General features: G+C 37.8%; 6 protein-coding genes across 7 annotated transcripts; 3 read left to right on the top strand and 3 right to left on the bottom strand.

Annotated features, from left to right (window-relative positions):
- Positions 1-255: 255 nt before the first annotated feature.
- LOC9330180 lies at positions 256-3114 on the top strand. Its single transcript, XM_021015027.1, has 8 exons — positions 256-427; positions 813-1318; positions 1424-1509; positions 1772-1834; positions 1944-2045; positions 2164-2229; positions 2311-2389; positions 2465-3114. Exons 2-8 carry the CDS (start codon positions 883-885, stop codon positions 2944-2946), a joined length of 1314 nt encoding a protein of 437 aa, XP_020870686.1. The 5' UTR covers positions 256-427; positions 813-882; the 3' UTR covers positions 2947-3114.
- A 224-nt stretch (positions 3115-3338) lies between these two features.
- On the top strand, positions 3339-5693 carry LOC9327506 (zinc finger protein VAR3, chloroplastic). The gene is made up of 7 exons (XM_002894072.2): positions 3339-3729; positions 3810-3927; positions 4018-4451; positions 4705-4815; positions 4914-5033; positions 5233-5331; positions 5432-5693. The coding sequence occupies exons 1-7, from the start codon at positions 3398-3400 to the stop codon at positions 5547-5549; spliced, it is 1332 nt and encodes a 443-aa protein (XP_002894118.1). The 5' UTR covers positions 3339-3397; the 3' UTR covers positions 5550-5693.
- On the bottom strand, positions 5673-8162 carry LOC9330179. Its single transcript, XM_021015106.1, has 2 exons — positions 7576-8162; positions 5673-7365 (listed from the first exon to the last, which is right to left on the bottom strand). Exons 1-2 carry the CDS (start codon positions 8060-8062, stop codon positions 5921-5923), a joined length of 1932 nt encoding a protein of 643 aa, XP_020870765.1. The 5' UTR covers positions 8063-8162; the 3' UTR covers positions 5673-5920.
- An 82-nt stretch (positions 8163-8244) lies between these two features.
- LOC9327505 (Down syndrome critical region protein 3 homolog) lies at positions 8245-10398 on the top strand. 2 transcript variants are annotated; one of them, XM_021015108.1, is made up of 11 exons: positions 8245-8383; positions 8468-8560; positions 8636-8700; positions 8793-8847; positions 8925-9014; positions 9101-9185; positions 9267-9362; positions 9448-9632; positions 9699-9787; positions 9915-10014; positions 10097-10398. In XM_021015108.1, the coding sequence occupies exons 1-11, from the start codon at positions 8321-8323 to the stop codon at positions 10157-10159; spliced, it is 984 nt and encodes a 327-aa protein (XP_020870767.1). In that variant the 5' UTR covers positions 8245-8320; the 3' UTR covers positions 10160-10398. The 2 variants fall into 2 exon arrangements, with proteins under 2 accessions (XP_020870767.1, XP_020870766.1); XM_021015107.1 differs by having other exon boundaries at positions 8274-8383; positions 9448-9787.
- Positions 10399-10418: 20 nt separating this feature from the next.
- LOC9327504 lies at positions 10419-15670 on the bottom strand. The gene is made up of 11 exons (XM_002891396.2): positions 15005-15670; positions 14645-14902; positions 14197-14439; positions 13930-14079; positions 12316-13697; positions 11969-12042; positions 11809-11890; positions 11597-11722; positions 11411-11517; positions 10823-10980; positions 10419-10721 (listed from the first exon to the last, which is right to left on the bottom strand). Exons 1-11 carry the CDS (start codon positions 15443-15445, stop codon positions 10542-10544), a joined length of 3201 nt encoding a protein of 1066 aa, XP_002891442.1. The 5' UTR covers positions 15446-15670; the 3' UTR covers positions 10419-10541.
- Positions 15671-16189: 519 nt separating this feature from the next.
- LOC9327503 (surfeit locus protein 1-like) lies at positions 16190-18832 on the bottom strand. The gene is made up of 4 exons (XM_021013920.1): positions 18663-18832; positions 18465-18556; positions 18137-18366; positions 16190-17797 (listed from the first exon to the last, which is right to left on the bottom strand). Exons 1-4 carry the CDS (start codon positions 18742-18744, stop codon positions 17656-17658), a joined length of 546 nt encoding a protein of 181 aa, XP_020869579.1. The 5' UTR covers positions 18745-18832; the 3' UTR covers positions 16190-17655.
- Between the last annotated feature and the right edge of the window lie 1030 nt (positions 18833-19862).

Below are 19862 nucleotides of genomic sequence, written 5' to 3'. Positions count from 1 at the left end.
ATATCTACTCCTATTAAATTTAATATTCGAGTTATATAAGTTTGACAATGTTTAAACCTACTATATTTAACTTTCGAGTTGTATATTCATGAAAAAGAGGATACAACTCAAATTTGTTTTTGAATATGATTTGTTTTATTATTTGAAAAAATGTTTTTGATTTTTGAAACATTAATTTTGTTTGAAAATAATATGAGTTTAAACTTTAAAGGAGGACAAAAAATAGTAACGAAAAGAAGTAAATAGTAGAGAGTGAGCCGGCCCATATCTTACCATATAATAAAGAGGCCCAATTGCTAATGACATAAATACCCTTCCGATTACTCGCAAAGATCTCCCAGTCCCAAGAATCAAACCGTTTTCACGTACACTGAGACCTCTCTCTAATCGCCTCCTCGCTTCGCCGTCGTCGTCCTCTTCACCGCCGGTGAGTTCTCAATCTTGGTAATTTCGTGCCTTCATGGAAATGAAATTCTGAGTGTAAAGGTAGAGTGACATTCTTAATTTTAGTCTCGGAATTGAATTTATCTTACTGGTGTAATGCAATTGCTACAGAATCTGGTTTGTTTCTTGTTTTATCGATCAGCTCATAAGATTTAATCGAAGAGATGTTGAAACATTAGTTTCGTCGAGTGAGTTCTAGGCGTTTGAAGTGTTCTCTTAACTTTTCTAGAGCGATTGATCAATTCAATTTTGATGCAAATCCTATTTTGTGATGATTATGCATTTGTGCATATAGTTTTATTTAGGGCTACATGTTATTTCTATGAGTTGCTATGATTGATTTTTTCTCTGTTACTGATAAATCACAGGAAATTGCGGAGTTTGTGGTGTACACAAGAGGGTATGTGCGGATGAATCTTCTTTCAACATATTCGTGTGATGAGAGATATGAATTCCCAAGCAGAAGTAGACCAATGGGAAGCTCTTGATCTCGGCGATTCTGAACTCCCGTCTTTTCTCCGCCCTTGCAAACGCAAATCTCCGTCAAGGTCTCTGCAACCGCCTGCGCAACAACAGAATCCTAAGGCGGGTTTTAATAGTAACGCAAATCACCTTCAGACTCTTAGGCGCTGCTCCTCGTCGGATCATTTTCTTGAAGACAGTTATTCCCGCTCCTTAATTCCAGGACCTGCTGGAGTTGTTCAAGTTGCAATCCGCAGGAAGATGAATAAGGATCCAAACTCGTTCAATGAGCATGGAGAACCAATTCCAACTCAAGAGTTCCTACGTAAGGCTGTGGAAGAGCCTGATTGGGAAGACAAAGATTTCTCCGAGGACCCGTGGGTCTCTGCTGTTGATTACATCAGAAGCGAAGGTTAGCTACTGATGCTTTCTCTAGAATCTGACACTTGTAGTGTTTGGTGCAAACATTGTCAAATCCCTAGGGTTTCTAGTTTACCATTTTCAAAAATTTTGGCAGGTTTGTTGAGCAATGGTGGAAATGCTATAGGGACACCAGTGAGTGAAATTAAGAGCAGATGTGACAGTTGGGGTAAAGTTGATCAGGTATGAATAACCTGGTACCCTCTGGCCTCTAGTCCATTCCCATTATATCAAGAAATCTAGTGATCATCCGGTTAGAGTATATTGGAAATCTGCATTCTATATTAGTCTTGTGTTTGCTTTTGCTCTGTGTTTGTGGAGAGAAAGGTGGAATATTCTGAAAATATCTTTTTGCTATTTGGCCACAAGTCATCCACATCTTGTCTTTGCATCTAATAAAATGAAAAGTGTACTGACATACTTGAATTGTGGTTGGTCATTGTAGGTCGTGGCAATTGTCAAAACTTGCACTCCAAATGGTCTTGGTGATGTCATGGTGACCCTTAAGGTAAAAAGAACATACAAGAAACTCTTAACAATGTGAATGGTTTCCACTTTTGTTATTTGTCACGTACCATTTTTCATGAGTCTCAAGTCTGTCTGTGTATTGCTGTTAGGATCCCACTGGAACTATTGATGCCAGCGTGCACAGAAAAGTTATCTCCGAGAGTGAGTTTGGAAGAGATATACGAGTTGGTGCAGTGGTGATACTTAAGCAGGTTTGTTGTTTTTCATTAAGGAGATAAACCAGTTCTCATGGTTTTGACGTTGCTACTTTGTTTCTCAGTCACTTTTGGTAATTCAATGGAGATGGCTAAGATAAAATGTGTTTTTCAGGTTGCAGTCTGCGCACCTTCACGGTTGTCAACCTATCTTAACATAACACTGAAGAACATTTCCAAGGTAGTATTTGTCTGGCTTCACCTTCTTCTATTCATTGGAATAGATGAAAATTTCTTAATGCTAGATAGTTTCCATTTTCAGGTTATCACAAACGATACTCCTGTTTTACCTAAGCCGAATGATTCTGAAACGAGTGCCAAGAATCCCGTTCCTGTGAATGGTAAGATTAAATTTTCTTTCTAGAGTTTTTTCACAGTTTGATCGAGAAACTCAAACCTTTGACTTGGTCTAACAGAAAACGAGGAATATTTGCGACTGCAACCCAAAGCCTTTACTGTGGAGCAAGGAACTACTCAAGGAATCATGAACAATCTCAGACAAAATGTGAAAGGAAGCAGTGAAGCACTCAATGATGTAGAAATGGTAGACCTTAATCCAGCAGAGGGAAGCAACGTCTGTCCAAAAAAGGGTGTGACAAAGAATCAGTGTGAAGTTAGAATGGAGCAGACTCTCTTGGGAAAACATGATTCAATCAGCCAACCAGAGCAGCAACTGTATGAAGATGTAGCTTCTGAGACTGATACAGCTGATGGCATTAGACCCGCGAAACAGATCAGAAGAAGTCGTGAACCACACATTGATGAGCAAGAGAATATAATGGGGAACGATGAAGTTACAACTCGAACTACGGTCCACAAATCGCAATCGATGGCGTCAACAATCTCGTTGCCACAGTGGACGGACGAGCAACTTGAAGAACTCTTTGCTTTTGACTGAAATAGACAGTTTGGATTTCTTTTGATGTAGGAACAATTCCACTCATCTAGATAGAGAGCAATGAAATAGAATGTTAAGCAGTTCCAGAGATGCTGAAACTATTGACAGAAATTTTCAACCACCAAAGAGGATCTAATACCCATCACGAATACCATAGCTTGTTATATATCCTTTCAACTTGTTCTTTCTTCTTCGTCTTCGTTAATTTCCCAAGTTTCTAGACAGAAAAATACAAATCTAAAACAATAATCACATAACATATTAGAATAGCTTGTAAAGTTGTCATTTTAAAACTAAAGGGACAAAAAGGAAACTCTTATAAAATAAAAGGTTAAAATTGCAAATAGTCAAAACTTGAAAAGCCTTCTCCTTTATCCACTCGTTCGCCGGCCAAAAACCTTCGTAAAACCTTCACTCACAGTCTCTCGTGAAATCTTACCGGAGAGATAAAATGTCATCTTCCAGAATATTCCTAGTCGGAAATACCATTTTCCGTCCTCACAAACCTTCCTTTCCTCTCTCTTTCAATCGCTTCCCCTCTGTATCTCTCCGCTTCAGATGCTTCTCCAGTGACGCCGCCACCGCAGTAACAACAACCACCGTGGATTCGGATTCGCCATATCTTGCTCCTCATCCATGGCCAGAGTGGATAACTTTCGTCGATCGCTTAAAGACGAAAGGATATTTCACCAAAGACACTGAAGATGATACGGTTTATCAGGAAATGAATCTAGTTAAAGATGCTTGTCTCAGCTTCGCTCGTGATCGTTACGACGTTCTCAGGTATACAATCTCTCTAATTTCTCATCTTCAATGTTCAAGCTTATCATCAGATACTGATTTTGTGCCTCTTCTTGATGCAGATCCTTATCATCAGGAGATGTACAAGCTCTTGTGGAGCGTGGATGCCCTAATCTCTTCAGAAAAACTGTGAATTCTTCCAAAAGGATTCGAGCTCATGTTCGATTAAACGAAGGAGATGTATGTTGTTGCATTAGCTATGGAATTGTTTAAACTTTGATATTAGATATATCTTTAGCTCATAAGAAAGGTTTTGTTCTTGATTTCTAGGTTTGTGGTTCTTGTGATCTTCGTAGCTCGTGTGATAGAGCTTATGTGATACTTAAGGATACAGAATCTGATGCTCGAACTGTTGATGTTATGCGTTTACTATTGTTCAATGCGCTTGATTCGATTGTTATCTCTCGAGGTGAAATTCCACCTGGTAAAGAACTTGTTCATGAGTCTGCAAGAAGACTTCTTTTAGAGTTGGTTGAGTTCAGTGAGAAGCCTTTAAGCCCTGCCTTGCCTAAACCTTCTTCTAAGGAATCTTTGTCTCCGAAGGAGAGGGTTTTTAAATTGAGGAATGGTGATGAGCCTTCTCAGCGTGTGGCTTTTAAATCGAGGAACGATGAGTCTTCTCAACGTGTGGCTTTTAAATCGAGGAACGATGAGCCTTCTCAACGTGATCGACCTCTTTACAGTGCAGATTGGGCTTGTCCTAAGTAAGTGATTTCTAAGAAGGATTAGCTTGTATGCCATGTCTCTAGAGAAATTGGTCTTCTGATCTTTTATACACTGTGAATCCATTTTTTTAGTTTCCTAAGCTCTTACCTTCTAGATCATATCTGAGGCTGCAATACTGTTGTCAGTTTCTTTGGATGAAGATGTAAAACACTGGTTTGAGAAATTAGTGTTTGTTTCTGTAAATTTCTGACTTTAGTTTTTGTGTTTTCTGTTACTGTGTTTCCTCTTCAGATGCGACTTCGTAAACTTTGCCAGAAATGAAAGATGCCGAGAGTGCAATGAAGTCGCTGACAGACGACCTGTTGCTGCTGTTGTCAAGGAAGGTGACTGGCTATGTCCTGAGTAAGTCTAAATCTGACAATTACCCATTTCTCTCGAAATCAAAAGTATAAGACTTTTATGCCATACCCTCATTGGTTATTTCCTTGCTGATTCCACAGGTGCAGTTTCTTAAACTTCACAAGAAACCAGAGCTGTCTGAAATGCAAAGCAAAGGGACCAAAGAAAACTTCAATGGTGAATGTTGTTGAAATGAAGAAAGGAGACTGGAACTGCACTGGGTAAGTTTCCCTTACCTCTCAAAGCTTTTACAAAATCTTTGTTTTTGCTTTTATGTCTTCGTGTTTGTTTATGATCATCAGCTGTATCTGCCTTTAGTCTATTCATTTTTTCTGTCTGCTAAAGATTGGAAGTTTGTAAAGTCATTGTATCTTTGCTCGATTGCTGAGTGATCAGACTGCGTTGTATCTATATTTTCAGGTGTGGATATATGAACTTTGCTAGCAACAAACAGTGTCGACAGTGCCGAGAACAACGTCACAAGACGCTAGCTGAGCCTGGAGATTGGGAATGCCCCTCGTGCGTTTCTCTTCCTCTCTCGATCTCTAATTTAGTAATTTGTTATCTTCATATCCTAAATCAGACTTTCTTGTTCCCTTGGTTCTTTTTTATTTTGCAGATGCGACTTTGTGAACTTTAGGAGAAACGATGTTTGCAAGAAATGCGAGTGCAAACGACCTAGCGAAGCCAATAACGATCAAGAAGACCATACATGGAAACGACCTGCCTTAGTGTAAACTTATGTTTTTTTGTACTTGCAAGATTCACAGCTTTGCTACTTCCTTTTAACTTGTTATTTCTTCTTCTCTTGTTGGGTTCCCAAATTTCTAAACAGAAAAAACGATTTTGGAGCAGAAAAATGGAAACTTAGTTTGTAGTCACATTCATCGTTAAGCTATTTTATATAGTCAAGTACAAACTATGCCATCTCTAAGAAAAACAAGCCATGATTACACAAAATCTCTAATACAAAAAAAGCCATGATTATACAAAAGCTTCAGGGCCAAAAAAAGGTGCAAGTTCTTCGTTAGGAACAGACAATCGCTATACTACGAAAGATTCCCGTGAGAGCGACATAAGCTATGCACAAACTATTGAGATGATGATGTCATCGGATTCCTGAGTTAGTCTCCATTTGAAATTTCACCTTCATATTCCTTCTTCCCTCTTCTTTATCTACCGAACCTTGTTCCTTGAGACATGATTTTGGTGATGGAACAGACTTTTGAGGCTTCTGAGCCAAAGGAACTTTGTTTACTTCATTGTCTTCCTCAAAGGGGTCGAGGTGGTACGTAACCTTAGACCGTCCTAGTCTAAACTTTTTGCTCCTAGCAAATTGATAAGCCGTCACTGCATCGATGCTCTGCACGAATACTACTTTCGCAGAGCTTTCCCCAGGGTTTACATCAGTTCTTGAAGCATCTATTTTCCCAAACACACTGAATCTCTTCAACAGTTCTGCTTTGGATGGGAGATCCCCATGTCTACTCAAAAACTTCATTCGCAAACATTTTGGATTAGCAAGCCGCATATCTTTCATCAGGTGTAGATTCAGCGGTTTATCAGTAGCAATAGATTGTTGGGCTGCTTTCTTCATTCTCTTGGAGTTTCGTGCAGATGATTTGTCTCGACTTGCTTTCCTTTTGATACCAATGGATCTGACATTATCAACTGATCTCGTCTGGTTTTCAACAGTTGTTCCAGGTTCCAAATCTTGTACTTGTGCTGCAGGTGCTATGCCTACATCATCAGAACTGAATTCTTTGTTTGAAATGCCTGTACTATGTAGAGAAACCTGTCCAACCTCCACAATATGTGACTCCAACGCATCCTCAGAGCAGTTTTCTCGTGTTCCATTAAGACTATTCATATCTAATGACTGCTGATTCAAGGTATTGGTACTGATGATAGAGCTATCAAGCTTGTTTCTTGGGCTAGCATATTTGTTTCTCATGGAACAAGCTAGAGTGTGACAGGCTCCCGGAACAACAAAAGAAACAGGCTTTGCCAAATAAGCGTTGTCGTTACTCACATCAAGCAAGGGTGACAGTTGTTTTGTCGATGTCACAGGTCCATCAACCAAACCAATGATGTCATCATGAGTATCAACCATAACATCAGGAAGTGCTTCTGATACATCAACTCTTGTGGCAGCAACGGAAGTGGTGTCTTCCTCTATCATATCTTCAATAGGAGGTTCTGAATTCAGTAAGCAGATACTCTGCTCAACTTGACAGCTTTCTTTACTCTTAGACCGGTGACCATCATCAACAGCTGTTCGAACCATGGTTTCACAAGCTTTTATGGTGCTAGAACTAGAGGTGGTTAGAGGGTTTTTCCATGTGCAAATCTGAACTACTTTATCAACACGCTGCACAAAAGAAGGAGAAGCACAACAAGGGATATCCTTTGGCAATGGATCACTTAGACTCAAATCTCTACTGTTTCCCACATCTGCATCCGCTGTCTCAGGAAACATAGAAGCCAGGTCCATCTTCTTTGAGTATTCAAGACACCAATATGATTCTTCAGAGCGATCCATTAGCTCTGCACCTGTACACATATTCACAGAATTATTTGAGAATACAAATCATTGCAATATCTGTCAATCAATACTTTGCCTTGTTCTATTGTAAACAGAGAATATAGATTCACACTCAAATTTCGTTTTTTAAGTTCCTCTAAAACCAATCAAACGAAACAATATCAACAATCTACCTTAAACAGTTCTAAAACACCAAAAATGAGAATTTCCACACTTACTTTCTATAGCTTCCTCATAGACAGATTTGGAACGCTTAAAATCAACAATGTAACGCCGAAAACTAAGGATTTGAGCACTCGAACTATTGGTCTCAGCTAATCTCCAGAGAGGCACTCGTATAGAAATGGCCATATCTCGAACAAAACCCAGAGCCGAATCCGAAGTTAGAGGAAACCATGGGAGAGAGTTTTCTCTATCGAAGTAAGGAGAATCAATAAGCGGCTGACAAGAACACCATAACCCAAACGAGATATTCCAAAAGTGAGCTCGCAGAGCTCGATTCACAAACCGGCGAATCCTCCGTGAATCTGAAATCAAGTTTCCGAAATCGCGATCGAAGCTTCGTAGACAAGGTTTTGGAACGTAACGCGGCTCCATTAAGCCGAAGAACGAGACTAACGATTCGGATGGATCAAGAATCCGACCCGGAATCCATGTATCCGAAAAGCTAAGGCTTACCCAAACTAGCTCCCCTTTCTTCCACATTTTCTTCTCTGATGAAAATTAGGGTTTAAGCTTTATCTCTCATATCATCTCTTTGACAAGACAAGAGAGAAGAAAGTGTAATGCTCTCTGTGTAACGTCTCCTCTAGAACTTTTTCTACTTTAATTGAATTACACTTCATGCTGTTTCCAACTCTCCGGTACTAACTGCTTGCCGATTTATTTAGCAACTTCATGCCGTTTCATTTATTCCGCCGTTGAAAAACCACAAAAGCCGCTGTAGCTTAGTTCGGTGATTCAATGGCGACGGTGACGACGGTGAATGTCAAACTTTCTCGATCTAACCGAATCTATCGCTCCTCCGTATGTGTCGAATCTCTTTTCTTATGATTAACGATATCAACGTTGAAGATGAATTTGAAATCTCTAGTTTTTGAATTTACTCAGGAACCAGTGGAAGGAAAAATTGTGATAAAATCTGCAACTTCTATTTCGCATCAACCAATACGTTTATCCGTCAATGGATCAGTCAACTTGCAGGTTTCAGATTCTCTCTATTGAAGCTCTTTCTTTAATTTGGTTCCGAGTTTGTTAAATTTCTTCCTCATACGACAGGTTCGTGGAGGATCAGCTGGAGTTATTGAGTCTTTCTATGGTGTCATCAAGCCTATTCAAATCGTGTAAGCATTTGTTTCTTCTCTGGTTCTTGAATTGATTCCTTGATGTGAAAATTACTCGAGCTCTAAGCAAATCATTCGAATTTTGGCCACAGCAAAAAGACGATCGAAGTTAGATCCTCTGGCAAAATCCCTCCAGGAACTACAGAGGTAAAGAACACAGTCCCATTGAGAAATATCTCATATAGATGCAACATGAGTAAGCTAAACTTTAGATTTTGCTGTAGATACCATTCTCGTTGAATCTGAGGGAGCCTGGGGAAAGCATTGTAGAAAAGTTCTACGAGACATTTCATGGAACAAATATCAACATCCAAGTCAGTAGTTTGATCAGCTTTTTTAAAGGGATTTTAGGATTTTTATCTGTGAATTGGGAAAAAGTTGATGCCAAAATCTGTGATAGTATCTACTAACTGCAGATATACCGCGAGGATACTTGCACAAACCTTTATCTGCAACAATGGAGTTTATTATTGAGAGCGGTAGAGGTACTTCTTCTTGACTTCATTGGTGTTTCTAGGATAAACTTGAACTGTTTTCTGATGTTTTTCCTCGGGGTTTGGTTGAAGTTGATCTTCCCGAGCGGCCAATTCCTCCAGAAATGGTAATCTTCTACATCACTCAAGACACACAGAGACATCCGTTGCTACCCGAGATTAAGACAGGTTTGTTCTTCCAACATCTTCACTCCAGTTTCGAGATTTCCTGATCTGTTAATGAGAAAACTAACAGAACTATTGATCTCACAAGGTGGTTTCCGAGTTACTGGAAAATTAGCCACCCAATGCTCTTTGCAGGATCCACTCAGTGGCGAGTTAACGGTGGAAGCATCTTCAGTTCCTATTACTTCTATCGACATTCACCTACTCCGCGTCGAGTCAATAATTGTGGGGGAAAGGATTGTCACTGAGACCTCTTTGATTCAGTCTACACAGGTGTTAACTATGACCATTTTGCTAGTTGTAATATCGAAATGCTTTGCTAATCAAGACCATGTTCAGATTGCGGATGGAGATGTGTGCCGTAACATGAGTCTACCCATTTACGTTTTACTTCCTCGGCTTTTGATGTGTCCTTCCGTTTTCGCAGGGTAAGTTTCTTTGCTTCATTTACTATAAACCTAGGCAGTTGATTGAAACAAATGACTCTCTGTTTAGTTTAGACTGTATAAACTGCTGAATTGATGATGATTGTGATCCTATGTCTTTGTGGAACAGTCCCTTCTCAGTAGAATTTAAGGTATGCATCACCATAAGTTTTAAATCGAAGCTAGCCAAAGCACAACCAAAGTCTGATCCAACAGCTCCAAGACTCTGGGTGAGATATAATCAATATTTCTTTCTTTCTTTCGACGCCTATGATTTGAATCATATGATTAACGACTCGTGATATTTTTCAGATGGCACTGGAGAGATTACCGCTGGAACTTGTCCGGACAAAGCGAGATCAGTTCAGCTGCTAAAGAACAAGCTAACATATAAACTCAACACATGTTTCTTTGTTTGTCATATACTCATATGCATACACTTGGCCTTGGAGTCGTATGCTTCCTAGCTTGATCTGCCTGCCTACTTAGGAGGTTAAAATCGTGTCTGCGAGTACAAATTCCGATTTTGTTACCCTGCCCCAATGTTTGTTACTATGTAGACTCCAAGATGTTCCTACTATGTTTTAAAAAGGGAAAGAAGGGCTCAAAACACACAGAGGGGTTAAAGAGATGATTTTAACCCAAAAGACAAATTGAATCAAATGAATATGTACAATGTGCATGTGTGTTGTATATACATAACTAGAAAACAGAGGTGATCGGTCAAAAAAAAACAAAAAAAAAGGCAAACGAAGACTTATCTCCTGTGTCTTACAGCCAATGGCCATTGTGGCGAATTGGGATGAAGAGCTTTGAGCAAAGCCGCAAACTTAAGAGCATTCTCTATGCTGCACCACTTGAGCTTCCATGTAACTAAATCCATTGTTCTCTTCTCTTTGATCTTTAATGACACAACACTTCCTTGCGAATCAATGATCTGAACAAGGAAAATATTCAAGTTCGTACATGGAAGTTGACATCTCATCTCACTGAAGTGTGAGCAAAAGGAGAAGAACAATGAAGAAACTTAATTATTACCGTCTCAGATATATCAGAAATGGAGCAGCACGAGTCAAGCAAGAAATATGGAGCTGAAGAAGAATATGCTGTTCGAGAACTTAATTGTTTGAAGTCCTCATTGCATATGAAGAGACGCCTACCAGCCACAAATAGCGACCGCAAAAGCCATGACACTTCTGTTCAGTTTAAATTAGACAAACAATCTTAGTAGCCGATCAATAATAGCTTTTTATTAGAGGTTTTTGACGCGGTGAAAATAAAGACAGTAACTGTAGTAATGAAACTGTGATGGTTCATGGTTCATGATGCAGAGTGCACTTTATTTGGAACTTTTTAAGTGAGCACAATCGATTTTAATCGATAAGTAAATCAAACCGGAGATAAAATTAAAAATGAAGGGGACATGACTTAATGTGACTATATATCCTATACTCTGGGTCGCCGACACATGCATGAGTAACTGATTTGGCCTAACCACAGGTTTGCAGAATTATCAATAAACAAAAAGTCTATTTTCACGTGTGGTTTCAGGGGAGAATATGGAAATTTGAGTGAACCATTTTTTTTTTATTAATCTAGGATATCATAGGCAAAGAGAGAAAATACCTCCACGAGTGGTGCTCTGAAAATGGAGAACATTGTACTGGAATATACTCTGCTTCAAACCTCCACATATTTCTTTCTCAAACAAGTCCACCTGAATATTCTCCAGACTGCCATTAACATAGAAGAAAAAATTATGACAGCAAAAATATACATAGCCGAATCTGCGTTGAATGTTAATAGCTTTACCTTTGCAAATAACATTTATACTCTGTAGCCTGGGAATCGAAAACTTGTGTGATATTGAGTAATTCTGTTGTTTTCTCAATACATTTGGTTACGAAAATGTATTCTACATCCTCCAAAAAGCGTAGCCTACCCACAAGAAAAGAGAAGGTTACTGGGACATGTACAGTGGATACAAAAACAAATCTACAAAGCCGAACTAGAAAAAGACTAACCTCACAAACTGAAGTCCTAGACCAACTGATACGTCTTGTAAATCCTTGATTTCATGAGAACATAGTACACTTAAGGTACTCCCTGCAGGCATACATCGCCATTAAGAACTCACCATCAGCAAAATTATGACGTGCTAGCAAGAAAGACAGCTAGTCTAACCTTCATAATCAGTAGCCACACCCACGAGTAGCACGTACAGCTTGTCTTGGCTAGTCAGCAGCAACACTGCTTCCCTGTATATATATAAAACCAAAATTCACATAGGATTTTTCACACATCACCCACTTTAAGGAAGCCCAAAGCATCTAATCTAATGGTATCATGTAGTACTACAATTTGATTGAATATTAAGAAAGCCTAGCCATACTAGAAAAATGATGAAATCTCTTTTCCCTCAGCTAGTCAGGAATCAGGTATCAAAACTAATGTACAAAACTTTTGGAAGGGACTCGCAGTACTATCCTTCACCTACAAACTACGACCATGCAAGTGGAACAATAACTCACCGTTGCTTGTATGTGGAACCTTTCTGTAGTATAAGATCACAATTCATGTACGTCCTACAAGTTTCTTGAGAACTGGAGTCTGACAGTTTTGCTGAAAAATATTCCTCTACTAAATCGCCTTTTTCTTCAAGTGTTCTATCAGTCCCCAAAAATTTGATACTCCTATTACTACTACTACTACAAACCGTTGACAGGGAATTATCCCAAAAATTATCAGAAATACACTCATCTTCACCAGAATCACTGATTTCTGCATCACTCCTGAGAGATATCTCTCCATTGGTAATGCAACTTTCCTCTTTCTGGAAGGAAACAAATCGTTTTATAGGTTTCCTTTTCACAACCAAACGGTCTGTCTGGTTAACAACATGTTCACCATTATGCAATCCAGAAAGAAAGTTAGCGGTATTTTCCTTCCTTGATTCATCTGTTCTCAAAGTTTTTATTGTGCTACCATTCTCCGGTTGTAAATCAAGAAAGCTTGTTCCTTTTGATCCACATTCAAGAATCTCCTTCCCAAGTTTATTCACATTAAGAAGATCTGTCAACTGCCCCTCTTTATGATTTGAATACTCAGATTCAGAGTCATAGTTATCATCTTCACTGCAGCTGCTTGTGCTATCAGATGATGCCACTGAATAAGAATCTGCAGACAACTGCAAGATTTCTTCCACCAAGTTATGACGCCGATATAAGACATCTTTCTGATAATGAGGGGGTGACCCAGGATACGATCCTGTCATATGCTGGGTTACATCCAATGTTGACATGTTTCCATTTTCAGCTAGCTTCTCCCTGGCAAGTGTTGTGGGTAACAGGTTGTTTGGTTCAACTGACAAAGATTCCACCTCATGGTGTAAACATTCCTGATGCTTCTGATTTAGATCTGTACTTTGAAGGCTTAATGACGAGATGTCATCGGTTATCTTTTGTGACTCATTACCTTCAACGTACTCTATATAATCCATACCGGCTTTATGATCCACACATGAGCCATTGCAATCTAAACTTTTCCTATAGCCCTTAGCTCTTGAAGCACGTAAAGACCCGGAAGCATATCTCGGTGTTCCACCATGATGCCTCGAGATTTGTTTAATCTTTGTATAGTACTTTTTTTCCAAATTGATACCCTGGCCGTCTTTACTGACATCTGCAAAATCCTCTGTTGAATGATCCATCCACTCCTTGAACTCTCGCAACCACAGAACAGAACGTTCTTTCTTCAGGTTTTCAACTTTACTTATAAGACCAAATATATCGGCTTCTTGATCACACTTCAGATTCTCTTTGTTCTCGTGATCACAGGAAGCTGACTCATAGTCAGAATTCACATAGGTCCTCTCTGCTTCGCTATCAATTGAAGCGAGACGGCAGATCTTTTTCTGTTAAAGGCAAAACAGGAAGATAATAAGTTTTCGATAATTATTTATCAAAAAAAAAAAAACCATGATACTGAAAAGCAAATAGAGAAGCTGAACACAGCATGTGCATGGCTCACAAAGTTCTCCAGAAAGTCATACCGCATTACCATTTATCACACAGGAAAAAAAAATCGCTACATAATATATGTGTGTGTAAGTACAGTATATTGTAAATGGACTTGAGGCTGTTTACCTTTTTTCTATTCCAGCTTCCTTCTTCATTAGCTTCCTCTCTAGCTGGAGAGTAGAATCCGTAGCTTGCAGGTTCACTTTGCCTATGGGCTACAATGATTTGCCTCTTCCAAAATTCTCTAGTTCCTATCTGTTTGCCATCTAGCTTCAGCTGAAAACTCATATAATACAAGAAGCATTACAAATCACGCACAATCGATATAGTGCAATATTTGTCTTCTCGACAAGATTCCAGGTCTCCAAATCAAGAAGAAAAAAAAAAGCTTACTTCATCTGGAAGAGCAATGTAGCTGAAGACATGCGCCCTGTACCATCGAGCACAACACACTGGGTTTCCTTCCAGCCACAATTCTTTCAGTACTGAAAGACTCCAAAGGAACTCCAATTCTGAAAAGTTGGAAATAATGTTGTAGGAAACATCAAGGCCTTCAAGTGACTTCAAGTTCTCAATCCCACGCAACGTAGTTAGAGCGTTGTTCCTCAAAACAAGTTTCACAAGATGACAGGATACCTGAATTGTCCAAAAACATGGATATATTGGTCCCAGATGAGCTAGACAGTGCAAATGACAAATAAGAATACGAACTTCAAGGCCAAAAGCAGATACTACAACATTCCTTCTCATCTTACAACCGTATGTGTTAAGTAAATTTATATTAATATGATTAAGTAAATGTCACATATGCATGGATATGGTAAAGTCTGAAGTCTCCCACCTGACTCAAGTAAGAGACTGTTCTAAGATGATTGAAACCGAGATCAAGGTGCTTCAATTTGGTGCATCTCCGAAGATTATCCACTTTCACAAACTTGTTTCGACTCAGATCAAGCGACTCAGCAGCTGGAAGAAGCTGCAAGGACTCATCCATGAGCACAAGACGGTTACAAGCACAAGATATGACCGCCAACTTATTCCATTCCGGCGAATTCGTTATCTCAGCAATTCTACTAGCGAACACATGCCGCAGAGCATCCTATATCAAATTGAAATCCACAACATGCAAAACCTTGAATCACTATACTAGTGCTGAATTGCTCTATACAAGCTAAAGTAGCACAAAGGAAGCAAAACTGACAGTGGAATTATGGCAGATGATATTTTCCAAAGTGTGACGGAGCTCAAGCAAGCCTTTAGCCGGAGAAGTGGACAAATCACAGCGACGAAGTTCCAAAACCTTAAGCCTACCAAAGGGAATAAGAGAGAGCGGTGTAGGATCACGAGCCGGGGAAGGAAGCGTGGAAACGACCTTAAGTGAAGTGAGGATTCGGAGAATACGACGGAGCTGCTCGAGTGCGCGGTAATCTCCTAAGTCAGAAACGTAAGCGCGAAGGTAATCAACAGGAGCACCGGAGAGCATGCGTTCAAGTTCACGGAGAGACTCGAGACGGAGATGAAGATAGTGAAGACCAGCTGGATTAAGCTTGAGAATCATTGTTTCTTCTAGAAGAGACTCAGCTTCGTCTTCTAAAAACTTCTCTAGCTTCTCAACATATCGATCTCCGGTGACAATTGCCATTGAAATCGGTGAAATTGAAGAGGTTTAGCTTCTCCGGTAACGGAATTACATACACCGACGAATGAAGAAACGTTGAAGCGATAAGAATAAGGAATTGTGAAAGAGAAAGGTCTTATTTAGGGTATAAGAAAGGAGGTTTTGGAGGGATAAAGATAGAAACCGCCATGGCTGATGCGAAAGAGAGAGGAAGAAGGAGAGGAATGCGAATGATTGAAGAAAGACAACATAAAAAAAAATAAAAAATAATAATAATAAATTCGAAATTGTTTTACAAAAGATAGTTTAAAGGGTGTTTTCGTCTTTTGTTACATGCGCCAGATTTCAATAAAACACCTGGCTGACATGCCTCTCAAGGAAGAATCCTGAGAAAATAAATACATTTGGTTAACTTAAATTATTAAAATAAACATTTTTATAGGATAGTAATTGTTGTCTGTTAATTAATTTACTAAATACACTTATAATTTTGAAGCTGTAAAAACTGATATTTTAAACAATTTTGAAGCTGTAAAAACTGATATTTAAATATTTTAAACAATATTTGGCGACAATTTGGCATAAACTAAGCTAATGACTACTCGTTATTCCGTTTTTTTTCGTATTTTTTTTTTTGCTTTTATGCCATCTATGTTTAAAATTCTTAGGAAATTGTAATATTTATTAAGTTTTATCATATAAAAATGTTTATAATTTTTCATTTAAATTTTTTTTTTTTTTTTAAGAAACCTAGTTAAAGATTCACCATTGGACAAAGAAAATTTTAAGGATTCATCAGAAACTCTTTAACTTTAAAATTGTTGTAAAGTAAGACTAAAATATGTTTAAGGATCCTTTTAAGGACTCATTCATTGGGATTGCTCTCAGTTGCTAATATTTCATTAAGATGTCCAAGAAAACTTATCCATCCTAGTCCTTAAAAGATGTAGTACGGCTATTTTCAAGCACAAAGGTAAGAGTATCACTAGACCACAAACCATTGTAATAACTGAATGTTGTTTTACTGATAAATAGAACTGATCAAGAGTACAAATGATGATATTTTAGATGCGAGATGTCTCTAAGAGTAATTGATTGCATACAAAATGTTCTTGTTCGGAATGAAATTAATTCTCCCCTTTATCTCTTTTCTCATTTGCTCACGATCCATATCCTCTCTGATCCTCAAACTTCAGGTGGATGTGCCATACGATCCCAACCACGATCTCAAACTTATTCATCCTTCATTATGAACTTCATTGGGCATGTCTTTTCCTAGCTCGAGTTTAGTGAGACATCCAACACCAATAGTGTCTATTTTACAAAATAAATTTCGAAGACTGTATATCTTGGTACATATATAAACGAGAATACAAATTGGAATCAATATTGGCTCAATACCAATAGGAACAGATTTTGTTAATTTCGTATCAAAAATCGATGAGGCCTTAATAAAGCAAGTCAGAGAGCTCAAGTGCCTACACATAGAAACAATACCATCAATAAACAAACAAAAACCAGTAATAACTATTGCAATAATTTCGAAGTTATGTTTGTTAATTACCATAAAATCTTGGTACATATATAAACGAGAATACGTATTGGAATCAATATTGGTTCAATACCAATAGGATCATATTTTGTTAATTTTCGCATCAAAATCGATGAAGCCTTAATAAAGCAAGTCAGAGAGCTCCAGTGCCTACACATAGAAACAATCACCATAGATAAACAAACAAAAACCAGTAGTAACTATTGCAATAAGTTCGAAGTTATGTTTGTTAATTACCATAAAATCAAGATACATATATAAACGAGAATACGTATTGGAATCAATATTGGCTCAATACCAATAGGATCAGATTTTGTTAATTTTTGCATCAAAATCGATGAGGCCTTAATAATGCAAGTCAGAGAGCTCCAGTGCCTACACATAGAAACAATCACCATAAATAAACAAACAAAAACCAGTAGTAACTATTGCAATAAGTTCGAAGTTATGTTGTTAATTACCATAAAATCTTGGTACATATATAAACGAGAATACGTATTGTAATCAATATTGGCTCAGTACTAATAGAATCAGATTTTGTTAATTTTCGTATCAAAATCGACAAGGCCTTAATAAAGCAAGTCAGAGAACTCCAGTGCCTACACATAGAAACAATCACCATAAATAAACAAACAAAAACCAGTAGTAACTATTGCAATAAGTTCGAAGTTATGTTTGTTAATTACCATAAAATCTTGGTACATATATAAACAAGAATACGTATTGTAATCAATATTGGCTCAATACCAATAGGATCAGATTTTGTTAATTTTCGCATCAAAATCGATGAGGCCTTAATAAAGCAAGTCAGAGAGCTCCAGTGCCTACACAGAAACAATCACTATAAATAAACAAACAAAACCCAGTAGTAACTATTGGAATAAGTTCGAAGTTATGTTTGTTAATTACCATAAAATCTTGGTACATATATAAACGAGAAGAAATATTAGTTAGACCATGTTTGTTTTGGTTCATTTCTAAAATTAGTTTTGCATTTTGAAGGCAACCTTATTTGTAAGAGAAACAAAATTTGCAAGTATTTGCATCTAGTCTAGATGTTGCACATAAACAAACAACACTTTAATACACAAACAACAAGATATTTGCATCAAGATCAAAAAGACTTTAATTTGGTTTGCACATATAGAGAGTAAAGCCCTCACCTATTTGGTTCATTAGGGATTGGCAAAAGAGGTGTACTGACATAGAAGCCATCTTCAGAACCTTTGGACATGGATCTAGGCTTTGGACCTACATAGATCGATCTTTGCTCATCGTAAACGCCTTTGTATACCACCCGTCGAAATCCTAACTCATCCACATTCTTCATTGTATTCAGCTTCATTGGTTTCGTTTCCAAGCATTGTCGTCTGAAATCAAGATGTTCCTTGTACTAGAAACAAAAGAGTGTTTGAACAAATTCTTTAGCAGATCAAAGAACAACACATAAATTCGAATAAGCTTAAAATATATATAATGAAAATCACAGACCAAATCTGTTTGTAGGAACTTATACGTCTCACCGAGACCATAAGTAGTGAATCCAACTAAGTACCATAACAACGCTGACCCTCTTTTCTTCTCTGCAAAACATTTTTAGAAACAAAAATTCCATCTTCGTGAATATATGCATAACCAAGATTCAGAGCTTAATCACAAATTAGACGAGAGAGAGCATGCGCAAGGTACTTGCGGGTGGTGGAACTGAAGAAAGCAATTGGGTCTCAAGATTGGAAGTAGCAGGGAGATTGCTAGTAGTAGAAGAAGACATGTACTGACTTTGAGAGATCAACCTCGTTAAAGTCTTAGAAACGAGTTTTGTCTTCCTTGTCTCCTCCAAGATTATTCTCTTTGTCTCCTTCAAGATTCTTGATCCTGTAAATTTTTGGTTGAAATCTATGACGACTAAGGTTTGATTAAATCTTCATTATAATGTTCTGCATTAGCACATGGCACACTACTAGTTATATTATTATCATATATGTTGGTGGAAATCTTTTATAACAAAATTTAACGAAAAGAAACAAAAATTATAACAACTACAATTGTTTTTCTAATGTGAGAATGGTAAGGTGGACTTTCACCAAAAATTCAGAGCATGTAGTCTTAGTTTAATGTTTTTATAAACATTGACAAGCGTAAAGACAAAAGCAGAGAGTTTATTGAACTTTATAACTTGCTTTTACAAGCCCATTTTACCAAAATCTGAAGAAACGAAGACTATACATTACGTGAGATACTATATTAACTAGGTGATTGCCCGCGCAAATGCGCGGGAATAATGCTGTGTGAATGGTAAAATCATGTGAGATAAGGGGTTGTTTAGGTGTTAGTGTAAGAAAATATGGTAAATTGTTTAGGGTTTACTGTAATAAAATATGGTAAATGTTGAAATTAAAAAATTCAATAATATTATAAATGCTAAGAAAATAATAATAAATCATCTTCTAAACAAAATTGCAAGAAAATAAGAAATCAACGAACATCATCATTCCATGGCATTCTATTTGCGTGTGACGATATGTACTTGGTCGTTTTCAGGATTCATGACATCCGATTGAGAACACCAGAAACAGTTAACGTTCAGTCGCCAACTTTAGAGTTTTGATTGTGAACGGAAAAAAACCAAAAAATAATTACCAACAAAGCATCTCGTCGGTAATATTGACTATTTATTGTCAAACTCATCAATCTGCAAATGATTTATACGTTTATCAAGTTGTCTTTCATCGGATTGCAGAAAACCGTCAATTTTGTATCTCTTGTTTTGTTATCATGGTTATAGCCACACTCATCAATGAGAAAATAATTTTTACGTTTATCAAGAGCTCTTTTATTACGTTGCAGAAACACATCAATTTTTTTTTTTATCATGGTTATAGCCAAACT

This window comes from Arabidopsis lyrata (genome assembly GCF_000004255.2).
Source record: "Arabidopsis lyrata subsp. lyrata unplaced genomic scaffold ARALYscaffold_1, whole genome shotgun sequence".
Classification (NCBI taxonomy): domain Eukaryota; kingdom Viridiplantae; phylum Streptophyta; class Magnoliopsida; order Brassicales; family Brassicaceae; genus Arabidopsis; species Arabidopsis lyrata.
This window is presented reverse-complemented; position numbering and strand designations above follow the sequence as displayed.